Raw genomic sequence first — 20,936 nt, 5'->3', positions numbered from 1 at the left:
AACTGAAGTTTGCTGTAAAAAAGGGGAATTTTCAACAATTTCGTAACAAATTTCGTGTATTTCGAGATAAAAAAATGCTGATAAGAGCAAACTGAAGTCTGTTAAAACCGCGGTGAACCGTGGGCGCGAAAAGATCCTCAAAAAGACGGAGTTGAAACCACGAAAAGGGAATCTAAATCCTTTTGCCACCGGAGCAAACTCTTGAATAATCCACAGAATCTTATTCTTGTCGTAAAAAAGTGAAAAATTCTTCAATTTTTGCGATTTCCGGGCAAATTAGAGTTATTTGCAATTCCCGCACTCGTTCCCGCTGGAAAAGTGCCGAAAAAGTGGAAAACTGCGCTCAGATCCACGAAACGAAGGCGAGGCTGAATCCACGGATTATTCTGCATCCTGCTACAAAATCTGGGAACCAACTCACAATCGACCCTAGAGAAATCTACGGGCAATATCCGGGTGTCTCGAATACCCATCGGAAACCGCGCTGGTAAGTTTTAATGTTCGTGATAGTGCAAGGATCTGTTGCATTAACGATCGAATTCTCCTCCTAGTCAGCATCATAGAAAGATCTCCTGCAAATTAGGACATGTGGCCTCAGTAGCCGGTCCTGAAGACTAAAGAGGTCTACATCGTCGGAGTAGCTTGCGAAGGCCCAGGAACCTGGATTCAATAGCCGTACTGGAGTAAATTCTCACCAACACTCCTGCAGCTGATTTAAGTAAAAAACAACCTTTGCAGCGCCGTTTTAGCTGCTACTTATCAGGGAACAGCAACTGGAGTTTGAGGAAGCAAGTGAAAAACGCTGAACTCATGGCATCCTCGGCGCCGTTGGTGATGCGAGTAGTGGGCAGCTCGATAAAGATTGCCCAGCGCGCTGGAAAGATTATTCGTGACGTAATGTGCCGGGGTGATCTCGGGATCGTGGAAAAAGGTAAAGATGATCTTCAAACCGAGGCCGATCGTTCTGCGCAACGATGCATCGTAGCGTCACTCTCGAAGATGTTTCCCAACATTACCATTATCGGCGAGGAAGGGCAGAGTGATTTGAATGTAAGTGTTCTCCGCGCTTATGAGCGGCTTGTTAAACAATCTCGTCTGAAATGTTCCCCGTCAGGTACCTGATGACTGGCTGATCACTGAGCCGAACGCAGAATTTACGGAAAAGCACGATTGTCCTGGACCACTGGCAGACTTAAAGGAGTCGGAAATAGTCATATGGGTCGATCCGCTGGATGGAACGAGCGAATACACACAAGGTTTTCTGGAGCGCGTCACCGTATTGATTGGAATCGCCGTTAACGAACGTGCTGTTGGTGGCGTGATTCACCAGCCTTACTACAAAACCGACACTGGTGAACTTGGCCGCACCATATGGGGTCTGAAGGGCTGTGGAAGCGGAGGCATGCTGCCAGTACCGCCACCAGCTGATCGCTTTATGGTAACAACAACTCGATCACATTCCAATACCATCGTCCAGTCGGCACTGGATGCGCTCACTCCTGATGATGTACTGCGGGTTGGAGGTGCTGGCTACAAGGTTCTCCAGCTGCTTGAAGGTAAAGCACACGCATACGTTTTCGCAAGTGCCGGTTGCAAGAAATGGGACACTTGTGCTCCGGAGGCTATCTTAGAGGCTAATGGCGGCACACTCACGGATATGCTTGGTAGACATTATCACTACGGAAAAGATGCCTGCTTTCCCAATAGCAGTGGTGTGCTAGGCACCGTAGCCGGTATATCACACGAAACTATTCTTTCCAAAATTCCCGAAACAGTCAAAGCGGCTATGAATAAAATGTAGGTCTTCTATAAGTACCGTGTCGATGTATTTAACCGTTTGTTGGACATTCAAAAGTTCACTCACAAAACAAATTGCCAGCACCGTTTTTGCGTAATGCCCCATGGTATCGTTTAAGGTTTAAAAGCACTAGGTGCAGAGTGGTTAGCTATCGAGCGATTCTAAAGCAGAGGAATGAGAAAAATTTCAGGAAGGATGGTTTGTGTTAGAAACCTGAGACCTACAGCTTAGCATGAGGTTTCTTAAGCAAAGCGCGTAGTTCACGGCGCAGAATTTTGCCGCTTACATTCTTTGGAATTTCTTCCACAAAACGTACTCCACCGTGGAGCCGTTTTGCGGGCGATGTTCGCTCAGCTACATATTGGCGTACTTCTTCTTCGGTAAGAGTAACGTTGGGCTGTTTGACAACGAATGCCAACGGCAATTCACCGGCCAATTCGTCAGGCAGTCCTACTACTCCCGCATCCTTAATTTTAACATTCGTCAGTAAAATGGACTCGATTTCCGCCGGCGGCACCTGGTAGCCTTTGTACTTGATCAACTCTTTGAGTCGATCGATGATGAAAAATTCATAATCCTCGTCATAGTAGCCAATGTCGCCTGTATGCAACCAGCCATTCTGATCGATCGTCTCACGAGTGGCCTTGTCGTTTCCGATGTAACCCTTCATAATCTGCGTTCCTTGGAAACAGAGTTCGCCCGGACGATTGGGCCCTAACGGTTTTCCGGTTTCTAAATCAATCACCTTCGCCCTCGTACCGACCTGAAGCTTTCCAACGCTTCCCGGCTTATTGCATTCGGCTGTTTGAACAAGCGTCGCTAACGTGGTTTCACTCATGCCATATCCTTGCAGGACGTGCTTCACTCCAATGCGCCGTTTAACTAGTTCCTCTGTTTCTCTGCTTAAAGGCGCGGCTCCACAAAGCAGGGTGTTAACACACGAAAGATCATAACTGTCTACTAACGGGTGTTTGGCCAAAAATACCATCAGAGGTGGTACAACGAACACGAACGAGCAGCGGTAGTTCTCGATGCAACTCAAAAAGAGACCTTCTTCGAATTTAGGCAACGAAACAAGTTTCAGTTTGTTACTTAAAACATTAATCAATGTGAGGCAGCCGAATGCATGAAACCAGGGTATCACACCGAGAACCACCACCGGTACTTCGAAGGAAGCCTCCAGCTCGGACAACAACGAAACGCTTGCCATCACGTTTCGCTGGGTAAGCTGCACCCCCTTCGGCAACCCGGTGGTACCGGAGGAACAAAGGATTAGGGCTACGTGTTCGTCTACGTTCGTCGGAAGGATGGGAAACGTGTGCGGATTAATGGTGCTCGTCGTCGCCAGGAATTGTTCGTAGAGCGTGACGTTGGAACCGAACGCATTCTCGTCTCCAAAGAGAAAAACTCGTTCGATGAAATTTCTATTTTCTCCGGCTACTTTAACGACCCGCTCTGCCGAATAGGGCGACACGAACAGTACCTTCGGCTTCGATAAGTTGAGGGCATGATTCAGCTCGCCTGCGGTTGAAAGAGCAATGATAACGAAGCTAATGTCAATAAATGAATAAAAAATTCTATTACCGGCGTTATCACACGACGGCTTATCTTAATCGGTGCCTGGCGTTGAATAATGGCTCGTCGAGAGAAACAGGTACTCATCGTGATAAGCCAGCCGAGTACTTACGTTCGAGCACGAGATACTTACGTTCAGTATACGTTAAATTAATAGGAGCCACGGCGGCTCCTAGAAAGAAGGCGGCATAAAGCGCTACCGGAAACTCCAACCGGTTTTCACTAACGATCCCTACGACATCCCCCGCTTGCAGGTTCGCATGCCTTCGCAGGCTTTCTGCCAGTCTAATGGCCTTCTCGAGAAGCTCTAAGTACTGCAGCTCAGTTGAGTACACTCCATCGATCTACGGGACCGCCGGGTAGTAGGCCATCGAACGATAGAGTATGAAAATTAAAAGATAAAAAATAGGCGCTTAAATATGCAAACTTTATCATGGGCTGTTGCGGGAGTAAAGGTCGCTTTTCTCTTCGTTCTTACCAATGCCGTCGTATCGCCATTCCGGAGCAATCGCTTATACAAAAACATGCCCAGGGAACTGCAGGATTCGGTGATATTCGCCGGTTCTGGGGGGCCAGAGATTATGAACTTCTCGTCCGTCGGGAGTGGATGGGTGGGATTCATGTTGCTCCTGTTGCTTACTGTCCTCTAGAAAACCAAAACGGTTCACAATCACTTGGCTAGTTACAAACCCTCACCGAACTAACCGTTTGGGATGTTTTCGCTTGGGCGTTCGAAGGAAAATTGAGGTTGACTACCCCGGCGCCCGCGCTTTATTGCCTTCTTTTTTGCCTTTTTCCTTATGTTTCCAGAGCGATGGATTTGGTGTAAGTACCAACATCTTATTATGTAAGATTTTTAAAAATAACTCTCGATCCATCCATGGTCCTTTTGTTTGAGAGCTGAAAGTATGATGGATAAAATGAACGTGTATGGGCTGTAACAAAAAATAATTTGCAGCATTAATCGATTAATCAAGAGTGAACAATCGGGTGAAAAAGTATAGTTATTGAAGCAAGTAATTTGTTTTTAAATTAAATTATTCATTTTATGGATATTCGTGTTTCTTGTGTGCGAGCTGTGCTATCTGGGTATTATCTGGGACAGCACCCTATGGCACTAAGTAGCATTGTGGGCCCTTAATGTTTTAAGTGAGCATAAGGGGCGCCTTTGTTATGGCAGAGCCAGACAACGGGCCGCTTATGGGCCTCTTAGTGGCCGCTTAAACATAAAAGCATCACATTGCAGATAAGCTGTGGGTAATAGGGTTGAGTATTGTTTTTAGGAAATGTCCCGAGAAGTTCAAGTTTTAAGAGGTTTTTGGACTCAATTAGTGATAAGCAATCATTAGTAGTTATAGTAGCAATTAGTGAAAGAAAGTGCTTTACCCACAGGTGCACCACGTAAGCCCCAGTCTCAAACATTCCATGAAGGATTTTGATTTCAGATGAAAACAAGCGCGTATTTTCCAGATGAGTACAGGAGATAAGTTCAAAAATGCCCTACAGTATGAATGAGGCCAAAGTTAGCGTCAGCTTTTCCTGCCAGCGCTGCTTGCAGCCAATTCACGTAGATGATTCATTTGCCAGCCTCGATGAGCATACGCTAGCGGAGCTGGCGCTACCGATCAACTCGCACCTAGAGGTTGATCTGGAATCGCAATTGGTCAGCTTTGACCATCTTGTACGACCATTTCGTGTGGCGGAATCGGCAACCGATGTGAATGGAGGTTTTATGCTGCTCTCTGATGGCCCCGACAGAGAACCTATCGGCCACAATTTACGCATCAAGGCCGAGCTCTTTGATACACTGTCGAACAACTCCGAAATCGACCATCCGCTTTGCGACGAATGTACAGATACGCTGCTCGAGTTGATGGACAAACAACTGAAAGTAGCCGAGGAAGAATGGAACGATTATAACAATTATCTCAAAAAGCTGGAAACGACGGATGACGTACCCGATATCGCGAAACTCGAACAGGAACTAAGCGGCCTACAGCTGGAAGAAAATAAGCTTATGGAAGAGCTGTCCGCATTATCCAGCGAGGAGCAATTGATTCGGCAAGCCGTTCAGGAGCAGGAAAAGGAAAAGCTTAGGCTGGAGTGCGAGGAACAGAAATATTGGCGCGAGTATACGAAGCATAGGAGAGACGTTATCACGACTGAAGATGAATTCCGCTCGCTCGAGTGCCAAATGGTTTACGCGCAGAGTCAACTGGAAAAGCTGAAGAAAACGAACGTATTCAATGCAACGTTTTATATCTGGCATTCAGGCCCTATAGGAACAATCAACAATTTCCGCCTTGGACGGCTTCCATCCGTTGCCGTGGACTGGTCGGAGATTAATGCGGCATGGGGACAAACCTGCCTGCTGCTGTCTGCATTGGCCCGCAAAATGAGTTTTAGTTTCAAGCAATATCGTCTGGTGCCCTACGGAAACCACTCATATATCGAAGTGCTTGGCGAAGGCAAAGAATTACCTTTGTACGGCAATGGTGGCTTTCGATTCTTGTGGGATTCCAAATACGACGCCGCTATGGTCGCATTTCTCGATTGCATGCAGCAGTTCAAGGAAGAAATCGTACGACGTGATACTGATTTCTGTTTACCATACCTGATGGAAAAAGGCAAGATTGAGGATGCCTCGACTGGAAGCAGCTTTTCGATCAAGTAAGCTACTACGGAGGTTTTTAGTGACCTATGACTAGTTTTTAACTTTCATTTCTTTGTAGAATACAGTTCAACTCCGAAGAACAATGGACCAAAGCGCTTAAGTATTTGCTTACAAATTTGAAATGGATGTTAACATGGGTCTCATCTCAGTTTACGGAAGAAAAACGATTAGCAAATGCAACGCCAGAAAGTCGCAATGATCCACTACCATGAAGCATCTTCGATGGTAATTGTTAATATGTATAACTGACCTTGATGGGTTGTGTGATCGGAATAAACATAACCGCTGTTATTCTCTTGTACTGCGTTTCATACTCCCTGAAAATCGTGGTAAAACAAAACTCCAACTATTCTCATCACGGTTGTATGTTTGTATGGGTGTGTTCTCATATTTAAACGACCATTACAATAAATATATCCGGTCTTGAAACTAAAAAGTTACTCATAATTCATATTATCATAATTCATATTTTTATTCAAACATAAGTAATTCAATTAGAAAAAGCAAAACAAAACAAAAAACGTTCAGTACATAAAAGTTTGTCCAAGATTAAAATAGTGCTGCATGACGAAAGCAAACATAATTTTATTAGTACATCTGCTCGTCATTTTCATCGCTGAATTTCTGCTCTTCTTTGATTTGAACAGTGTTCACAAGAAAAGTTTCGCCTTGATCAATCGTCGATTTTTCATTATGTTTCGCTTTTTTTGAAAATTTTGTTTTCGATTTTACAGACAACGGACGCTTACGGTTGCTCGGTGATTTCGGTGCACGATATTTTTCTCCAATCTGGCCCGAACATTTCTCTGATCCACAGAGACAAGTCTGCCTATTTTCGCCGAATTTCGCCAAACAATAATCAAATGTGAGTTCCTGGCCCTGATAAAAAAGTAAAAAGATTATAATTCCATACCAATTTTCCTCGTTGTTATCGTCACAGAATAAACCTACCGCTTTGATATCCTTGAGCGCAAATACTCCGATAACGCGCATATTATCTACTGTCCACTTTTGGGTTTCACAGTTAGGTTCACAAGAATGATTGACGAACCGAGCTAGATTGCCTTTCGGTCCTGCATCGATAATGATTTCTGAATCAACTTCAAGGAAGTAGTAGTGTTGCTCATTTTGTTGCTGCATATAATTTAAGCGCCGCCCGAACTCTTTCTTATTAATCACCTCTCCAACGTATTCGATGATAAATTGGCCAGCGGTGAGATCCTCTTTTGTCACAAGCCCATGGCCTCTATCCTCAAATTTGCGAACTTCCAAGTCTGGATATATACGCTTGGCAAACCGCTGATTCGAACAACGCTCCTTGGCAGGGCACGTTTTGGGATTGCATTCGATGAAAGTAAATCGATTGATACACGAAGAGTTAGCTCCACAGGGATCGCCATCATCCATACTGCAGTTGCACACCGAGTCCATGCTTTCCTCCTTTATACGCGATCTACGAGAGGACTCTTTCAGTGAGGCGGTGTATCGGTTTCTGTAGATTTTCGTATACGTCGGAGGACCTATAGCTACACCGTCTATCAGATGACCTTTCTTCTGTTCTTTCAGGGCAACATAAATCGTGTGCGCTTCCTGCATTGCTTGATGGTATTGCTTGTTCAGCGTGCCGGTCTTTAGTGTTCCAAGATTCTGAGAGTCACCATCATCGTACATATACATTAGGCGACGGTTAATCCAAGCCATATTGTGTGAATAGAAAAACTTTACACAAATATCGGTAGATTGATGGGGCATTTGTAAAAGATTGTCAGGTACCAATGGCGGTGGCAGCGTCAATGCAGGCCACCAACGGTATTGTGCCAATTTGACCACCACAATTTCGTTGTACAGGGGATAACGGCCACAAACACAAAAGTCGCAATAATATTTCCCTTCGGGAGGTGGAGGTTCACAGTTCAAGCACTCACGGTGAATTGACACAGGACAGGTATCGCACATAACCAGCAGGTCGCCAGTGTTGCAGCAAATACAGCACCAGTTAACGTTGGGTGCTTTCTCTAACAATTCGTGTTTCGGACAAATGAATTCCTTGTTGGTGATAAAGTGCGATCCTGCAGGCACACAGCCTATATCCGGGTGGTACGCCGAAGGACACTTGATGCACCTTACCAAGGATTGCTTTCCATTCACAGCTTTTCCATTCGGATCGTCAGATACACAGGTATGGCACGCGTGGTAGGGACAAATGATGCTTTGCTTCTGCATCTGACGATATTGCGGGAACATAGTTAAACAAGGCAGATGATACAATTGTGCACATGCGGTTACTACACAACGGTACTTGGGCTCCTTTTTAGCCATATTGTCATTGCAGATAAAACATTTTCCATGTGTCAAGGCATCCGTATCAACGTTCGTCTCGCAGTTGTTACAACTCCAGTTTTTATCCTCAATTAATTTGGCGTTTTTCTCATCGACCACAATATCCTGGGTCACGCATTCCACATGGAGGTATTGTTGGCACTTACAACACTTGACGGTGTTGTTAGGCTCACCACAGATTTGGCACACATAGCCTTTCGGTAATCCCTTCACCAGAAGATTTCGCTCTAGAGAAAAGATGAACTTCTCCTGAAGGCTTTGTACTTTGTGAGAAGGACGACGTAAATTCTGATTAGACGATGATGCGAGTGCATTATTCGAGCTACTTTCTGAGGGAATCTGGACACCCAACTCACAAATCGCCCTTTGTAGCGATTTCATGCTCCTCTGGGCAATAGTACGCTCAGTCCCAAACGGTTTCTGTCGGAGGCTACAAATTTGTTGTACACACAACTGGATCTTTTCATCGACATTTTTATCTTTGTTTCCGTGAAATAAGAATAAACGAACGAATTTGAGCAATGTGTCATAGCCAAACTGATCAAATCCTTCCGTTACGCTCATTTCGTGTGTATTGTTTCGATCCATGGAATTGAAAAACCGGGAAATATTGTTTTCTAACAAGTTAGATGATTCAAATGAATGACCGAGAGCCACAGTTCGCTCATGATTGGGCGTAATTGCTAACGTGCTTTGAATTACTTCGTAGGCAGGACTTTCCGGTGTCGTTGTGGGCGGTTGTTTGCGCTGGCGTGACATGTTAATCTTGGCACGTTGTTTCCGTTCTTCCTTTGCCGCTTTGAAATGCTCTAGACGGGCCTCAGCTGGCAGAGCATAGTAAATTTCCGCATCACGGCAGGCTGTACGCCAGCCCTCACTGGCTCTTTTGATTTTTGTGCGCAATACTGGTCCGAACCCAGAATTAGCTACCCTGAGACGATACTGCTCTGTACTATCGAATGGTATTAGCTGCGTTTCCTTCAGCCATGCTCGGAGTCCTTTGCCAGCGAAAAATACGACGTGCACTTCGGACCAGCTTTGAGTAGCCGTTTGTTTTTGTGATTTTCGCGTGATTTGATTTGTAACGGGATCTGGAATTACCATGCAAGGCCAATGGATTTGATTCTTGCTTTGTGCGCCCCAGTACATATCTCCTACCAGAAATCCTCCACAGTCAAAGTTGATCGAGGAACCTTTGGCGCTATCACCATCCGATGATCGCTCTAGACCTCCAACGTGACTTTCGTTATTTTCTGTGTCTGGTAGCGACTGTGACGCCAGAAGATTGCTGGATATAGCACTTTCCTCGATCGTTGTGAAACTAGCATTCATGCCGATTATTTTGATTTCATCCATGCCAAGCAGATCTTCATTAGATCCTTTTATCACAGATATCTCGGAGGATGAATGATCTTTAATCTGTATCTCAGAATGCCGCTCGCTAGCGATCGTTGGCATCATATCTGCATCGTTGGCATGCCCTTTTGTTTCTGGTCCATCAACCTCGATGTGAGCCACGGAAGAGTCAACTTGTACCTTTGTTTTAAACTTGGACGGCGATTTCGACACAAACTTAGTCAGCTCAACAGGCACATAATTAACGTTCTCCTTCTGTTTTTGATGACGTCCGTAACGACTTACGCGATGCTCGCCATTAGACTGAATCTCGGTCATTTTTGGACTCAGAGAAGTTTGTAATTGCATCAACAAAGTGCGTGTCTGCGGAGAACTACTGACGCACGTATTTTCTGATATGGGCTTAACACTCAAAATCTGGTCGTTTGTTTCTTGTCGGCTAGTTGTTGATAACAAATGCGAACTGTTACTGCTACTGCTGATGCTACCGCTGCTTGAGGCTTTAGGCGGTCTGATTTGCTGCCTCTTTGGCGTTTGCTGCTGCGATTGCACGATTTCTTTGGCTGATGTTGGGGAAAGCAACATAGCTTTCGAGTAAGCTAGTGAAACGGGAAATAGAGGAGTGTTATAACCGTTTCTTAATGCTGATCAGAAGATTCGCAGCAATAACCTACCAGCATCATCCATCGACGTCAGCGTCATTTCTCTCGAATCATCCGACGACGCGTTTCGTTTGCGATTCCGAGATAGCTTGTTGTATTTTTTCATGTCGAGCACACTTGGAATGAAAAAAAAGTTGGAATAAAAGCAACTAAATCGCATTAGCAGATTAATATGTATCGCTTTGGGGGAGGAATAGTCGGCGGCTTGTTCCTTAAAAATCCCGCCAAATCTTGTGCGAAGACGTCTTGTGACAGGCACCGCTTGGCGCCTTTTCCAAAAAGATTTCTTTATTCCGATGCTTCTCGGGAAAAGATTCTTGTGGAATTCTACGATCAAAATGGTGTAAATTATGCTACACTGTAAAAACTTACGATTTTCCGCGGTTTTTCATCTTGTTTCCCTTGATTTTAGGCATCGTGGCTCGCCGTGATCTTTGCGTCTTTGCGATACACACACACAAACACACGCCCTAGGTGTCTTAAATATACCATATTGGATAAGCCTGAGCCAGACGAGGTGTGAATTCTAGAGTAGACGTGAAAATTGATGCCAACAGTTTATGGCACCGGCTAGTACCTTAAGGAATTTCTCTGTAAAATCCGCTTTTTGCTAATTTTATGAATTAAAAAGAGATTCTATGATTGTGATGAAAACGGATTGAATCGCATTAGTGGAATGTTTAGCAAATGCATTTATTTACCATAAAACTAGCAAAGACCGTTCACGCATTAGCCAGTTAGTTAAAAAACTTCTCCTTTGCATTTTTAATACATAATGATTGTTAAATCGGATCGATCCACATCAATCGTTGTTGGAGGAGGTTCCCTATTGATGATGTGACGACGCCAAACCAATAATGCAATATTAGCAGTGTGAAACACTATTGGCAACAGTAAGAGAAAATAAGATACCCCGAGTGACGCCAGCCCGTTAGATTTATAGGGTATCTGTACGGTAAGCGTGTCGGTTATGGCTATATTTTGCTGCAACGTACTACCAAACAACGATCCCCAAAGGATCATGGCCAAAGCGCCAGCAGTCGCGGCAATTCCATTCCAGATGTACAAGCCGAAAACACTTAATATTGGCTCTACCGGATTGAAAAGAACGTTTATAATGGAGAAGCTAACGGAAATGCCCGCGAATCCAGCAGCAATTCCTGTAAACACTACTGTAGACACCCAAAGTCCGGTATTGATGAATTCAGCTCGATCGTGACCATTAGCCTTCCCACTGGGCCCGGATGAAATAAGCTGATTAATATTTGCTGCGGAAACTTTTCTCGAGCTGCGCAAAGGACAATCTGCTGGACGTAAACCTTGAAGTAGTAACAAAACCTCTTCGGTTCTGCTTTCTTCGCTGTCCTGGCAACTGTAAGCGCATACATATTCGCTGTACAAACAAGTAACTGCAAAGATAGAACATGAGAATTCAAGATAAATCTTAAGCGACTAGTATTGGTCCCTGTTTGAAACCTGGTGATCGATTTTTTGTCTCTTAACAACCCACCGCGAGTGGTGGAGCCTATTCCAGCATTTTATCGAAAACCTTAGTAAATTAGACTTACGTGTTAGGTCGAAGTAACGAGGAACAGGGAGAAAGTTCTGTGTGAGTGATCCAGAGAAAAGTCCATAATTGATCTCGCTGTTCTTGTACGCATTGCTTTCGAACGCTTCCGACACAAGCTAAAATGGAACCACAAAGACCGTCATTGAACTGATTTCATCGTGAAAAAACAGAAATGTACCCAATAGGGAGTGCACAAGGAAACAATTAGCACTGTTAAAGAGGCACAGGACAAAATGAATGTTGCAAACAGCAGATTCCACTTTGTTTTAGCCATCGCCAGAATTTTAAGGGGAGTCTTTATGAGATAGTGAGGTTGTTGGCATGTTAAGCTATTCGATAGCGCAACCCAGAAAAAGAAAGGTATTGCTCCGTATATTTTATCCCGCAAACTGACTCATACTTTTCGTCGTGCGCTGACAGAGAAGCTTGAAAGTATGAGACCGATAAGAGCGCAATTGGCTATCAAACACTGATAGCACCTCTCGTTAATGGTTATCTCTTAGGCAGGCTTCAACACAACCTGCCTAGCCTACTTAGTTGTTCATCGTGGCCGCAGAAAAGCAAGCGGTGTGGTTCTTTTTCTGGTCAAACTCGTCATAAACTATGATGATGCGCGGATGCAGTCCATCCGTAATGCACAGATCGGCCTGATTCAGCAACTCGTTAATTATCAGCATAATCGAGGTGGTCCCGTCAGAAGTCCGGTCGTCTTGTGATGTGCTCGCCGGGGATCCCAAAAAGCAGTCGGATGCTTGATCTGCATCTCGTGCAGGAACACATTGCAATGCTCGGTGATTTTGAGTCTCCGCCAATGTCCTTTCACACAGACTTCAACCTGATGGCAAAGTGGGGTTCGGTATGATCAGGTGAGTCATTTTGGATTAAATTGATTCACCCAAAACCTATATCTCACCGAATTGAGCGAGCTTGCGATCCAGTGGAAATGAAGTGAAATTGAAGCACATGTTTGTATATCGATTCTTATAAAAGACAATAAAATAAGTATTAATAAGTCAACCCGCTAAATAAATACTTGCGTACCAGGACATCCGTAGTACACGTTCGCTATGTTAAGCCACTTACCGCGTAGCGGTTGCCAAGATACAATGGGACAGACTTATTCTCACTGGACTCGCTGCTACATTTTAGTCGTCATCGTGATTGTCTCAATTCTTCATGACGAATCCGATTGGGATCGTGCTTTGTCACATATCATGCCAGATTTTCTATTCTTATTATAGCGAAACGAAGGTTGTGCATCCGAGGCTATGAAGAGGAAGGTGATCGGGTTTCCTCGATGGACCTGAAGATTTCGTCGATGTTCGATTAGTTTTGTTAATCATGCCTGCTGTGAATTTCATGATTTTTTTGTGCCTGAAGACACACACGGTTCCACATGGTTTAAAGTCAAACGATGCACCATCTCTGATTGAAATTACCCGCCGTAGCCATTATCAACGGGGCTCCCCTAGTAACAGCGCCAGCAAACGGTTCTGATCTTGGGTTTTAGAAAAATAAATCGGAAACGAGACAAGATGGAAAACGCTAGAATAGCATGGAATTGCATGTTGGTTTGTTAGACGAAAAAGAAGCAAAGACATTTCAAACAATCATGGTTTCATACTCTCAAAGTTTATGAGAGTACCTCGAGACAACGGTCACCGGATCGGATCGAGCGAAATCCTCAGCTCACCGCTGTGGTTTGACCGGAGCGGTCGATGGTGGCATTTTTCCCGAGGGTGGTCAGGTCATGATCACCAGCTTCCGGTACGCCCACCGTTGTTCGCTTGCAGCCGATTCCGGTAGAAAGAGAGAGTTCCGGTTCGTTATCCGGTTTGCTGAGGTCGATCCGCTTACGGTCATAGGCTATTTTGGGGAATCTTGTTGCCTTCACACATGAGTTCTCGTGGGTTAATCCTACTACTAGGGCTGTCCTACTAGCTAGTAGTAGTAGTTTCTTCCAAAAGGTTCTTCAAAAACCAGATTCTTCAAAAAATCATAAAAGCATGATACTCTGACTGTCAAAAATAAATCCACTATGGCGGCGAGAAAGCGGTTTGACTTCTCCTGCGTTATTGAAGTTGTCAAAAATCGAACGAACGAGCGAGAGGGTTGATGAAAGAAATCGCGAAATTGCGTGATTTTCCGTGGATTTCCGTGTTTTTTACGTGATTTAATAACTTCTCGTGGTACGTAACAACATCGGTCAAAGCAAACACTTTTACTAAATTAATTTCTTGCCAGCCACTTCCGCAAATCCGGGAAGACCATGCGGTTTGTGCCTTTGCGTAACACAGTGCTACACGAAATAGTAGCGACGCCTCATTTCAGACTCGCCGGAAGAACTGGCTTAAACAATAGAATCACACAATAGTTTGGATAGAGAAATGTAATAATTGCTGTGTTCTATCCACAGAATATAACCGACAACTAGGATGGAAGAGTACGCTCGGGAACCTTGCCCATATCGGATTGTAGATGATTGCGGGGGTGCCTTTGCGATGGGGTGCATCGGCGGAGGTGTGTTCCAGGCCATTAAAGGATTCCGCAATGCTCCGTCGGGGTTCAATCGACGCTTGGTACGCTCCCTGATGTTCTGTACAACGGACCGTATTTATTGAAACCGTTTACTATTCACTTTTAGCTCGGAAGCTTGACCGCGATCAAAAGTCGATCACCGATTATTGCTGGCAATTTTGCGGTATGGGGTGGAATGTTCAGTACTATCGATTGCACTCTCGTTCACTTCCGGAAAAAAGAGGATCCATGGAACTCGATCATCAGCGGTGCTGCCACGGGTGGGATTCTGGCGGCGCGTAACGGAGTACCGGCAATGGTTGGCAGTGCAGTGATTGGTGGTGTTTTGCTGGCCTTGATCGAAGGTGTGGGTATCATGTTTACGCGCATATCCGCCGAACAGTTCCGTAACCCTGCACCTCCTACGGACGATCCTTCGGCGCTGGGTGACCCAGGACAGCAGCAACAAATGTCTTCAGCCCCTTCGGCATTTGCGTTTGGTCAACCTAGTCAAAATAATTACCAATGAAGATCAGTGACAAAGTAATACGAATCAAACTTGTGAGCCGTGTTCGCCGTAGGGAATTGGGATTGACATAGATATCCTTCACGGCTTTATGTACATTTTATGATAAATTTAGTTTGGTGGCTAAGTCTACAACATATGAAATGGTCGTTATACCTGCTGTGAAGAAATGTTTTGTCGAACACAACAAAGCAATTGTTATTATGTGGCTGATCGTGTCGACTATCCGATGATCGTGCAGGATGTTTAGTGTAAGACCGTTAACCGTATAATTAACGCGTAATTTGTGGGACATGCTTTAGAGGACACCTAGCAAGCGGCGCAGCCAATCATCTCACAAATCATCAGAAACAGACGGTACTCGTCGCATGAGTTGCTTTCCTGTGATTTTTTTATTTGAAAGTGTCGTCCAGACGACCACTCTCTGTACTGATGAAATTCTGAGTTGGATGTTAAATGCATAGATGGACTCTTGTGTCACCAACGGAACGGAACCTTTGGTTGCTTCATGAACTAATGGTCCATTACAATAGTAGTCTCCTTTTTGAAGGTTTGTGTCTTTTTTTGTAAATATATCTCAGTCATAAGATACAATTGACACAAAACTAGACAGCCTACAATTTCTCAAACAGCGGATTAACAATTATATGGATCAGTGTAAGGGCTTCATACGGAAACGTATTGGCTGTTTTCGGTTAGAAAAGTAAATACATTGGATTGCGAAATACAGCGAGTAAAAAGAGAAAACAATAAAACAGATCTATTGCACTATCATGTACTCTACACTTATGTCACGAATTATTAACGGACGATTGAAAAACCACGAGAATATAATGGGGAGCATCATGCTCACTGATGCAAGCAAGTAAGTATAATGCTCGCGAATGGCACAATATTTGCGCTATTAGAATTATTATGTAGTATAACATTGATGTAATGTAAACTAATTTTTGATTTATTGTTCGTTAAATTTGCGTGATAGATTTTACCCAACTTGATTTATTTTACATTCATATTTCTTTCCTTTCCTTATATCTATTTACAATTTGAGTACCGAGGATTCGTTTTTGTCCTATTTATTCCCAATTTATCCGTATTATGCACGAGATGTCCACTATTTAGCACAGAATACCAATTATCTATATTGACGGTTGCGTTTCCTACTAAAACAATAAAGTTCTTCCCCCGTCTGGTAGATGAGTTTTTCGAAATTCATATCTATCACCAAACCAGCCGTTAATGAAAATTGCCAAAGATGTCTTGTCAATATGTTCAAGATGTCTTGTCAATGTTCATTCTCTTGCTGATAGATCGTCATTTCCATCTTTTAAATCCATCCATTTCTTTTAAATCCATGCTCGTCTTGAACACTGCGAGATAGTTAGGAAACAGCTATAAATTTACTGCTGGTATCAGATAACGGCTGTCGCGTAATCCGGGCTCATTCAGCTGGATACTTTTAATCTTAACCGGGCATGATGTTCCTTTGCCTTCGGGGACACGAACAGTAATCATTCCGTTAATGTTGATGTTAGAAGGTGTAAAAAATCATAAAAATGAAAGAGAAATGCCGAAAACTGTGAGCGTAAGAAGGCTATTGTCCATCACCAAACCCAGACATCGGGAGATCAAACACATAGCTTTGGAATTTTGAGTTCGTTTGTTTGCAGTGCAAAGACTGGAGATCCATAAATTTAAATTTTCTTATCAATGGCCTAAGTACTATATGGCGCCCCAGAGTTGGGGGCGCTAAATAGCTTGTGAGTGAACGGTTGTCCGGCAGCATCACTGTCCGGTACAACCGCCACAGCAGCCGCTGTCGCATCGAAAAGTAGCTGTCCAATGTCCTCGTCGCTTGCTGTTAGTATACGGTCAATGTTACCCGCATCCTCTGACTTGTCGTCGATTATCCCGTAGCGGCTAAGGTTGGTCGGGACGGATAGTGGCTTTTTTTTGCGGCGATGTTCCCGTCGGTGACCGTTGTTGGTTGAAGATACCAGCTTGGTTGGAACTGTGAACGCATCATCTAGTGAATGTTCCATTTCGGTCGATGTTAGTGGTGGTTTAGACCTATGGAATGAACAGCAGAAGGATAACCATGCATCGAAAATCCCGCTTGGCCATTTTCAAGATCATACTCATTGCTGGCATCTGATGACCTCAGCGCTCCACTACTATGTATATCCGAGGAGGCTGGGGGTGAATCCGATTCACCCGTGACTAAATCATTACCAAAGAGAAACTGCTCATCCATCAATGGTATTAGTTTGTTAAATGGATAATATGTGTTCTAAATATATCGGCAGTAGAGAATAGTGAAAAGTTTATCATTAGTTTGAGTACAATTTCGGGATTCAAGCGTTTACGTCGATCCCAACGCACTTTATCTGGAATCATCCTGACCAAGGCCCATCGTGCAGCAGGGGTAAGGGCGACCGGTAAGTTGATGGGCAGTTCTGGCGGTTGATGCGGTCGAAACGGTAGGCCATCTCCGATGTCAGATGAGGCTGCCCGCCGAGGTGGCCCAGCACGTTTGCCGTGAGCTAGATGCACCAAATGTGGTACGGTAAAACACATAAACAGGATTGAATATTAGTGACGGATGGTCACTTGCGCTGGCCATCGCCCACATTCTCATACCTCCCCAGCATGAATGTCCGTAGCTGAGACAGGATCCTGATAGTATACCCAACAGGAAGATGCAAGGAAATAAGGATGAGAACGAAACATTGGTTAATTGACTTCAGTTTTTTTAATACAGGTTATGTGGAGAAAGCTCAAAACCATTCGGCAAACAAAATTGAATCAATTGGAGCCCAATAGGGAATTCTTTAATCATATCGTTTACTTTCCTTAACCTCTTGGGAAATTCTTTGATTGTGGAATTTGAAAGGTTGCGCCATCACAGATCGTTCATGAAGTAACCAATGTATTATGTACTATTTCATCCAGAGTCTTCCACTCAACCACTTCGTTATTGTATAACTTATGATATTATTACTATTTTGTTAAATATGTGAAAACTCTCCCAGAGTTAAACTAAACTCTAATGAAAATGAAAATGAAAATGAAACTACATTTAGGTGCAACATGCTTCATGCGTACCTCACTTCAACACGGGAAGTTTGTTAGTAAAGTTTGTAAATACGCATTAATTATGACTTCCTATAACTGCGTTTCTACCCTAATATATCCATATGAACGATTTGCGATAGAAAAAGATAATACCTCATATCTGTTCCATACGATGTGAAAGTAACAATTCGATGGTCATCATGATAAACTAAGCCCTGCTGTATATTAACGTTGGCAATAAACAACGATACTTCATTATTTGATGAAATCGATCAGCATAAAATATGGTGCTGTATGGGAACTGCTAGTCAACTGTTGGGATAGGTAGCAATTCCATTATCTCTACAGCCTACCGTGTCTGTTCATTCCATTTTAGTAGCATGCTTGCTCTCTTTTGCAGAATTTTTAACATTTTTTCAACAGTTTTGATTATTGATTTAAGCTCATAAGCAATCGTTTCGAACTATAATAAAATATAGTGCCAATGGGTATATTCCTTTTCAAACGTGATTTTGTTTGCTTATGAACTCCGATTTCTGGAATGAGTGTGTTATTAAGCATGGTGTGTAACTAAGCATGAGGTTACTAAGCATGATGTGTAAGGTCGATTTGGCTACTTATCTAAAATCCTATTATACACTCACAACGATCTAAACTCACTTGGCAGTTTTTATAGCGAATTTTTATAAAATTATGACGTCTTTCATCCATTTTTTCTGTGTACAACGAGCTGTTTTGTCCTTATTTCAACATACAAAAGATGACCGTCACGTTTGTCATAGATTAGCAAACAAGCCGAGTAACCTTTTCTTATTTTGTTTGTTTCCCTGTACTATGGTTGAAATTGGTATAAATTTCAGAATGGAAAGCCTTGTGTAATGTGTACATGTGTAAGAGACATTTTTCAAAGCAAACGTAAGATTTATGTTAACCTTGTCTAGTTGAACGACGGTAAACAGAACTAGATAATTCAGACTAGCAGTACCGAAAATGCAACTTGCAGTAGCGATAGACCATTTGATTGTTTTTTGTGTAGATTGAGGAGTACAGAGTTTGACATTTTTTTAAGGTCACATGTTCGTCAAAGAAGCTTTCTCCGTGTTATACGAGGTGCATTTGTGGGAACATTGTTTGACTTTAACAACGGTAGGAAGAAAGCAACTAAGTGAATGTTTGAAGATAAACAACATGATGCATGGTGTAGCTTCATCTATGCACCCGCTATTTAAGGATTGCCCTCCGAAGGTAATGGAGAAATAATGTAACTCTTATGTTGATAAGCAACAACACAATATACGCGTGGGTTTCAATGAATAGACGATTATGATCCGGAGGGCACAGAATACAGAAATGTCAAATATTTTCTTTACGTATGTCTCCGTTTTTTGCTAGCATGTTGTTTTAAACTCTTCCAAACCGGGGCACCAGAACCATACGATCCCTCTGATGCTGATATTTGGCATGGCCAACGGCAAGAACACCAGCTAGAAGGTGCGATTGTTTCCTTTTCCGTATCCCTTGAGCTTTTTATGAAGCCTAAAGATTACGCGTGGTGGAGGTAGTTTGGGTGGAAATTGAAATCAAACACATTACAGTAGGGGTAGCTATTTGATGCCGTCATCGGAAAGGACATGAACAATACGGCGAAAATAGAGGAGAAGAAGAATAGAGACTGAAAAAGACATAAAATGAAAAACAGAAGAAAGTTAATGCCTAACTGGCCTACGAATGACGAAAGGATGCGTCATGCTTTGAAATGTGTTTGTTTGATGCCCTTCCCTGAAGCCGAAAGATAGATGGAATAATGCGCCTTTCAGCAATTGTTTTAAGGGGAGGTTTTGCCCGTGTGTGGTTGATGCATCGTCGACATCTCGCGTCTTTTTGCGTTAGGCTGTACCTTGAAAATCAGATAGGTTGCGAACCTGTAATTAATTTTTGCCCTCGTGATAATGGATTTGATCCCAACCTAGTGCATGATAAGTTGAACATAATTGCACATTCTTATTGACACAGTATGAAAAGTGCAAAAGATGTTAGTTTTCTATAATATACTTCATTTATAAGTTAATTTGAAGTCAAACACAAACCCCCTTGACCTAACTATTTGGAGTAATGAAATAATATAAAATGGAGTGCTGCCTACTGCTATAAGTATTCATCAACATACGGTTCGGGTCGCTCACCATAATAAATACAAACATAGTAAATAGAATCAAATATCAACATAGTTAACATTTTCTACACCTGATTATCTACTATACCTTTCACATGCTCCAAGCACAGGCACGTTATTACTATAAAAGTCATAGATACTCGAAACTTTGTCCCGAAAATGCACTGGATTGCCATCGTTTGCGATAAAAAATGTCTCTTTTTGCTTTTATATTTCACTGGTTCAAATAAATTAGATTACCCACAAACACTCACAATCACCTTTGTGAGGAATGATAAACCGGTTAGCCGGACATATATTTTAAAGTTTTCAATAATCCAATTTTGTTCCACGCACGTTTTTTTCACTGATAGTTGCGAAAATCAACTATTACATCAGGGAAATATGTATATTCACGAAAACACCTATAAAAACTAGTACATCACTCGTTTGGGACACCAGGTAGTATTCAAGTCTCCGTAAGCGTGTTAGCTTGGATAACGGACCAACAGCAACTGCGATGTTACCACGCTGTTCGCGCTGTCTTATATACGCGCAGTCGAAAATTTACAACCCTCTCAACGCACTGTAGGACCCATCTCGGTATTGTGTTCTCACGGTGTTCCATCTCAAAGTGCGCGAATCGGAAAACATGCAATAATCAGAAACGATACACTAGTGAAAATCTATA

At 43.1% G+C, this 20,936-nt stretch overlaps 7 protein-coding genes across 12 annotated transcripts; 3 read left to right on the top strand and 4 right to left on the bottom strand.

Moving 5' to 3' along the window:
• On the top strand, nucleotides 1-1,806 carry LOC125959688 (3'(2'),5'-bisphosphate nucleotidase 1). 3 transcript variants are annotated; one of them, XM_049692550.1, is made up of 4 exons: nucleotides 1-487; nucleotides 552-675; nucleotides 739-1,050; nucleotides 1,115-1,806. In XM_049692550.1, exons 3-4 carry the CDS (start codon nucleotides 811-813, stop codon nucleotides 1,799-1,801), a joined length of 927 nt encoding a protein of 308 aa, XP_049548507.1. In that variant the 5' UTR covers nucleotides 1-487; nucleotides 552-675; nucleotides 739-810; the 3' UTR covers nucleotides 1,802-1,806. The 3 variants fall into 3 exon arrangements, with proteins under 3 accessions (XP_049548507.1, XP_049548509.1, XP_049548508.1); XM_049692552.1 differs by having other exon boundaries at nucleotides 552-683; nucleotides 750-1,050; XM_049692551.1 differs by having other exon boundaries at nucleotides 552-683.
• Nucleotides 1,807-1,977: 171 nt separating this feature from the next.
• Nucleotides 1,978-4,287, bottom strand: LOC125959679 (uncharacterized). Its single transcript, XM_049692522.1, has 4 exons — nucleotides 4,079-4,287; nucleotides 3,852-4,019; nucleotides 3,507-3,717; nucleotides 1,978-3,319 (listed from the first exon to the last, which is right to left on the bottom strand). The coding sequence occupies exons 2-4, from the start codon at nucleotides 3,993-3,995 to the stop codon at nucleotides 2,019-2,021; spliced, it is 1,656 nt and encodes a 551-aa protein (XP_049548479.1). The 5' UTR covers nucleotides 3,996-4,019; nucleotides 4,079-4,287; the 3' UTR covers nucleotides 1,978-2,018.
• Nucleotides 4,288-4,618: 331 nt separating this feature from the next.
• Nucleotides 4,619-6,920, top strand: LOC125959686 (beclin-1-like protein). 3 transcript variants are annotated; one of them, XM_049692548.1, is made up of 3 exons: nucleotides 4,619-6,043; nucleotides 6,106-6,272; nucleotides 6,782-6,920. In XM_049692548.1, the coding sequence occupies exons 1-2, from the start codon at nucleotides 4,869-4,871 to the stop codon at nucleotides 6,257-6,259; spliced, it is 1,329 nt and encodes a 442-aa protein (XP_049548505.1). In that variant the 5' UTR covers nucleotides 4,619-4,868; the 3' UTR covers nucleotides 6,260-6,272; nucleotides 6,782-6,920. The 3 variants fall into 3 exon arrangements, with proteins under 3 accessions (XP_049548505.1, XP_049548504.1, XP_049548502.1); XM_049692547.1 differs by lacking the exon at nucleotides 6,782-6,920 and having other exon boundaries at nucleotides 4,619-4,774; nucleotides 4,844-6,043; nucleotides 6,106-6,393; XM_049692545.1 differs by lacking the exon at nucleotides 6,782-6,920 and having other exon boundaries at nucleotides 6,106-6,393.
• LOC125959671 (probable histone-lysine N-methyltransferase Mes-4) lies at nucleotides 6,501-10,883 on the bottom strand. 2 transcript variants are annotated; one of them, XM_049692506.1, is made up of 4 exons: nucleotides 10,778-10,883; nucleotides 10,418-10,521; nucleotides 6,999-10,342; nucleotides 6,501-6,926 (listed from the first exon to the last, which is right to left on the bottom strand). In XM_049692506.1, exons 1-4 carry the CDS (start codon nucleotides 10,819-10,821, stop codon nucleotides 6,636-6,638), a joined length of 3,783 nt encoding a protein of 1,260 aa, XP_049548463.1. In that variant the 5' UTR covers nucleotides 10,822-10,883; the 3' UTR covers nucleotides 6,501-6,635. The 2 variants fall into 2 exon arrangements, with proteins under 2 accessions (XP_049548463.1, XP_049548462.1); XM_049692505.1 differs by having other exon boundaries at nucleotides 10,418-10,554; nucleotides 10,778-10,838.
• A 200-nt stretch (nucleotides 10,884-11,083) lies between these two features.
• On the bottom strand, nucleotides 11,084-12,446 carry LOC125959690 (uncharacterized). The gene is made up of 3 exons (XM_049692558.1): nucleotides 12,154-12,446; nucleotides 11,974-12,091; nucleotides 11,084-11,814 (listed from the first exon to the last, which is right to left on the bottom strand). The coding sequence occupies exons 1-3, from the start codon at nucleotides 12,247-12,249 to the stop codon at nucleotides 11,171-11,173; spliced, it is 858 nt and encodes a 285-aa protein (XP_049548515.1). The 5' UTR covers nucleotides 12,250-12,446; the 3' UTR covers nucleotides 11,084-11,170.
• A 1,605-nt stretch (nucleotides 12,447-14,051) lies between these two features.
• LOC125959698 (mitochondrial import inner membrane translocase subunit Tim17-A-like) lies at nucleotides 14,052-15,796 on the top strand. Its single transcript, XM_049692575.1, has 3 exons — nucleotides 14,052-14,164; nucleotides 14,392-14,554; nucleotides 14,620-15,796. The coding sequence occupies exons 2-3, from the start codon at nucleotides 14,411-14,413 to the stop codon at nucleotides 15,019-15,021; spliced, it is 546 nt and encodes a 181-aa protein (XP_049548532.1). The 5' UTR covers nucleotides 14,052-14,164; nucleotides 14,392-14,410; the 3' UTR covers nucleotides 15,022-15,796.
• A 218-nt stretch (nucleotides 15,797-16,014) lies between these two features.
• LOC125959693 (uncharacterized) lies at nucleotides 16,015-20,742 on the bottom strand. Its single transcript, XM_049692565.1, has 5 exons — nucleotides 20,355-20,742; nucleotides 17,659-17,694; nucleotides 17,401-17,561; nucleotides 17,157-17,308; nucleotides 16,015-17,088 (listed from the first exon to the last, which is right to left on the bottom strand). Exons 1-5 carry the CDS (start codon nucleotides 20,440-20,442, stop codon nucleotides 16,734-16,736), a joined length of 792 nt encoding a protein of 263 aa, XP_049548522.1. The 5' UTR covers nucleotides 20,443-20,742; the 3' UTR covers nucleotides 16,015-16,733.
• Nucleotides 20,743-20,936: the final 194 nt, after the last annotated feature.

This window comes from Anopheles darlingi, chromosome 2 (assembly GCF_943734745.1).
Source record: "Anopheles darlingi chromosome 2, idAnoDarlMG_H_01, whole genome shotgun sequence".
In the NCBI taxonomy this organism is placed as follows: Eukaryota; Metazoa; Arthropoda; class Insecta; order Diptera; family Culicidae; genus Anopheles; species Anopheles darlingi.
Note: the sequence above shows the minus strand (reverse complement) of the source record. Positions and strands in the feature narration are given on the sequence as shown.

Coding starts and splice junctions, on each gene's coding strand:
- LOC125959688 (XM_049692550.1), top strand. CDS start 811: ATGGCATCCTCGGCGCCGTTGGTGATGCGAGTAGTGGGCAGCTCGATA. Junction 1,051..1,114: donor AAGGGCAGAGTGATTTGAAT/GTAAGTGTTCTC, acceptor GTTCCCCGTCAG/GTACCTGATGACTGGCTGAT.
- LOC125959679 (XM_049692522.1), bottom strand. CDS start 3,995: ATGAATCCCACCCATCCACTCCCGACGGACGAGAAGTTCATAATCTCT. Junction 3,718..3,851: donor ATGGCGATACGACGGCATTG/GTAAGAACGAAG, acceptor GCGGTCCCGTAG/ATCGATGGAGTGTACTCAAC. Junction 3,320..3,506: donor TAATTTAACGTATACTGAAC/GTAAGTATCTCG, acceptor TTTCAACCGCAG/GCGAGCTGAATCATGCCCTC.
- LOC125959693 (XM_049692565.1), bottom strand. CDS start 20,442: ATGGCAATCCAGTGCATTTTCGGGACAAAGTTTCGAGTATCTATGACT. Junction 17,309..17,400: donor TCAGGATGATTCCAGATAAA/GTGCGTTGGGAT, acceptor CGATATATTTAG/AACACATATTATCCATTTAA. Junction 17,089..17,156: donor TCATCAGATGCCAGCAATGA/GTATGATCTTGA, acceptor TTCATTCCATAG/GTCTAAACCACCACTAACAT.
- LOC125959698 (XM_049692575.1), top strand. CDS start 14,411: ATGGAAGAGTACGCTCGGGAACCTTGCCCATATCGGATTGTAGATGAT. Junction 14,555..14,619: donor CGGGGTTCAATCGACGCTTG/GTACGCTCCCTG, acceptor ATTCACTTTTAG/CTCGGAAGCTTGACCGCGAT.
- LOC125959690 (XM_049692558.1), bottom strand. CDS start 12,249: ATGGCTAAAACAAAGTGGAATCTGCTGTTTGCAACATTCATTTTGTCC. Junction 12,092..12,153: donor CCTTGTGCACTCCCTATTGG/GTACATTTCTGT, acceptor GTTCCATTTTAG/CTTGTGTCGGAAGCGTTCGA. Junction 11,815..11,973: donor TCGTTACTTCGACCTAACAC/GTAAGTCTAATT, acceptor CTATCTTTGCAG/TTACTTGTTTGTACAGCGAA.
- LOC125959686 (XM_049692548.1), top strand. CDS start 4,869: ATGCCCTACAGTATGAATGAGGCCAAAGTTAGCGTCAGCTTTTCCTGC. Junction 6,044..6,105: donor GGAAGCAGCTTTTCGATCAA/GTAAGCTACTAC, acceptor ATTTCTTTGTAG/AATACAGTTCAACTCCGAAG.
- LOC125959671 (XM_049692505.1), bottom strand. CDS start 10,821: ATGCCTAAAATCAAGGGAAACAAGATGAAAAACCGCGGAAAATC. Junction 10,343..10,417: donor GACGTCGATGGATGATGCTG/GTAGGTTATTGC, acceptor CCGTTTCACTAG/CTTACTCGAAAGCTATGTTG. Junction 6,927..6,998: donor CGCTCAAGGATATCAAAGCG/GTAGGTTTATTC, acceptor CTTTTTTATCAG/GGCCAGGAACTCACATTTGA.